The sequence below is a fragment of the Impatiens glandulifera genome, chromosome 5 (genome assembly GCF_907164915.1).
Source record: "Impatiens glandulifera chromosome 5, dImpGla2.1, whole genome shotgun sequence".
In the NCBI taxonomy this organism is placed as follows: domain Eukaryota; kingdom Viridiplantae; phylum Streptophyta; class Magnoliopsida; order Ericales; family Balsaminaceae; genus Impatiens; species Impatiens glandulifera.
Genome location: NC_061866.1, coordinates 15,115,569 through 15,119,027, shown reverse-complemented (window position 1 = coordinate 15,119,027; position 3,459 = coordinate 15,115,569). Strand labels below are relative to the sequence as shown.

The 3,459-nt window shown below is 28.6% G+C and overlaps 1 protein-coding gene across 1 annotated transcript; it reads right to left on the bottom strand.

Moving 5' to 3' along the window:
- Positions 1-988: 988 nt before the first annotated feature.
- Positions 989-1,648, bottom strand: LOC124940528 (nuclear transcription factor Y subunit C-2-like). The gene has a single exon (XM_047481054.1). The coding sequence runs from the start codon at positions 1,589-1,591 to the stop codon at positions 1,058-1,060; it is 534 nt and encodes a 177-aa protein (XP_047337010.1). The 5' UTR covers positions 1,592-1,648; the 3' UTR covers positions 989-1,057.
- Positions 1,649-3,459: the final 1,811 nt, after the last annotated feature.

Sequence of the window (3,459 nt, the reverse complement as noted above, 5' to 3'; positions counted from 1 at the left end):
TGTGTTTTTGAAAATTTTGTACTTTGATTTAATCTTCAAAATTTGTTTTAATGATCTTCTTGTTTTGGTTGTGTTCACTATATTTATTATTTTAAAACTAATGAAACAAAAATCAGACCTTAAAATAACCTATTTAAAATATCTCAAATTTTGACCTAAAAATATTTTTTAGAAATTGATCTTTGTAAAGATCCAATAATCGTGATTTATATTATGAATTTTGTTCTTCATAATCATATGAACTAACTGTAGGTTACAGATCATGATTCCATGATCTGAATCAAAATTTATGACTTCTGCAATTTCTTCATACCAAATGAATAACACTCGGTCTTAGGACCGAGTCACTGTAATCATGATTACTTGATCAGAATCAAAAGTTATGCCTTGTGCAATTTCTTCATACCAAATGAAACACTTGATCCTATTAGTAATTTCTAAAGCTCCCAGGTATTATTTTTAAAATCTTTTAAAATAATGTTTCTTTTAAAAGAAACGTAACACGCAAATCAATGTTAAAACGCATAAACCTCGAATAATCAAACCTCGAGTCATCCCATGATGTATTCCCTCACGTCCAGGAGCCTATTTAAAATTATAGTATAAATACTTAATTTAAAATTATAGTATAAAATACTTAATTTATAGATTTATATGTAAACAAGGGTCATTAGACTTTGAATGCGCTATGATTCTACGTTATTTTATTTTCTAATTGTTTTTATTATTTATAGTTGGTTATAGTAAGTGATTTAATATTATAAAACCCACAGTCTAAATAAATTATACTATTTTCTTTAGTATAAATATAATTATTTTATAAGTTATAATCATAATATTTTGAATTAACATTTTTGAATTAACTATATATATACATTATGTTGTATATATTTTTTCAATTAAATTAGTTTTAAACTTTTTTTTTTAATTTCAGTTTTCAATTCATATCAAATTAAATTTTCATTTTAAACATGAATATTGTAATATTATAGCAAAACTGAACTTCCCAACATTACATTAATAAGCATAGTATGATGAACACACTTTGGCCTCTCATCTAATGGTGGTCAGCCACATAATAGAACGGTTCAGACTCACCAAGATCTGATTCCTCTTTCAACTCGTTAATATTAATAACATCAACCAAGAAATCAAACACATCAGTTCTCGAAATGGCTGTGGCTATATCGCTCTTTTGAACTGTCCTCCTCTTGTTTTCCTCAGTGTGTATCCATGATCGTAAAGTAAGCTCTAAGATGAACATCTCACATGCCTTTGCCAATACTATAGGTGCCTCTGCCGATATCATCCTCACATCCTCTTCCGCTTTCATTATCCTTTTGATTCGTGCCAGTGGGAGGCTGTGGGTTTTAAAATCGGTTGTTTGTTCAGTTTCATGCATTTGGTTTGCCCAGAAGGATTGAAGCTCTTGATCATGTTGATTTTGCTGTTGCTGTGGAAGGTTATAATAGTTTTGGGCAGCGGCTTGTTGTTGGTTGGCCAAAGGATTGTCTGGGACTGTTGAACCATAAGATTCAGCTACTGATTGTTGTTGTTGGTTCTGGTTCTGGTTTTGGCTTGCTTGATCCATAAGAAAGTTTCTACAAAATACTGGAAAAGGAACTAAAACCAATACAAGAAATATAATAAGATTATGGGAAGAAAATAAAGATAGAGAGGGTGCAGGGAATTAAGTTACCTTCTGTAGAGAAAATCGTACTCTTCTATTTCATAAACACTAATATGGAACTTAAGAGAGTTATAGAATGAGAATTATAAGGAACGTTTTTAATCTAAACGGTGACACTTCTGTATATTCCGGAAAGTCCGAACCTCATACACGTGTCAGAATATAATGCAAACACGCAAACGTAGCAGAATTCGTACGTGGACGAATTTCATTGGAGTAAGCTAAAGAGGGATGGGCGCTGAATGAGTCGGTCCTTCTGTTGCTTGCTCGCGGTGATTATTGTCTTTGTGTGCACGTGTTTAACGCATGACACATAATAATATGGGGATGGTCTTCTAAGAAAATATAAATGAAAGACAGCTTGTCGTGTTTTTATTTCTTGAAAATGCAATAGTTAAATTTATTAATAATGTCAATTTAAAACAACTCTGAGAATAATCTAATGAATTTTTCATTATTTAATAGGGTATCGAGATAAATTGAGAAACAATTGGAAATGTTAACCAAGGATAAAAAAGAAAAGAAAATGTTGATTAGATATAATTATTAAAAAAACAAAAAACATTACATGCATTCTCTAAATGGATAAAAGTTACAACAATATCCATCTCTATATAATATACGTTTTTTAAAATATACATCAGTGTTTTAAAAGAAAAAAGGAAAATTGTGTAGCTAATTTTAAAACCATTAAAAACATTTGTTTACCTAACTTTGGTTCTTGGTTTAACTAATTTGAAGTTTTTGAAGGACAAGGTTTGTCATGCTTGATAGTTAGGCAAATATAGCAAATCATCGTTCAAAAGTAAAGGAAAATTTCAGTCCAACCGATGCTTGGAACATTTACGTATAGATTAGTGTTTTTAAAAAAAAAGGAAAATTATGCAAGAAGGTAAGAAGTCATCTATGTACATATTTATCATATTTATATATATATAATATATATATATATATGTATAATATATATATATATAATTAATTTAAACAATAATAATAAGCAGAATGAACCTACTATTAACTACAAAATCAATTACATAAAACAAAAAACTAGATCCATTTTGTGAGAATAAATTGGTGATGTTGATGTGTGTGGATTAACTGCTCTCGAAATATGTAATAGTTGATTTAAAAAATTTATGATTATAAATTACAGATATAAGTTTTGAACTTAGAATATATCGTTATGTAACTAAATTACTTAACTTTCTATTTTAAATTAAACAAAATTAATTTATAAACATACAACGATGGTTCTGTCATTGTAAGTTTTTTTTATAATAATTTTAATGGAAAGATTTCTTTAAAATATATGTTGAGTAATTTATTTTAAATTATTAATTATATAAATTATATATTCATATATAAGATTATAAATATATATAAGATTATTAAAATATTCGTTATACACAAAATGCTTGGAGTGAGGTCATAAAAAATGTTGAAATGTTGATAGAGGAATAAGAAATATTATTGGTTAACGATGAGATTGTGAGAGTTTGATTGGGTTACAAGGGAATATGTGATGATTAAATATGTGAATGAGATAGTTAACGATGAGTTAGTGATAGTTCGATTGTGGTACAATGAGATATGTGGTGGTTAATATATATGAATGAGATTGTTGGTTGACCGAAGTAATGGTTGAGAGAAATGAGGATTGATCGAAGAGGTCTGTAATGACGAAATGGTTGGGTATAAAATGCTTGAAATGAGGTTGGTCGAAGAGGTCAATAACGATGAAATGGTTGGGTACAAAGTATTTGCAGTGA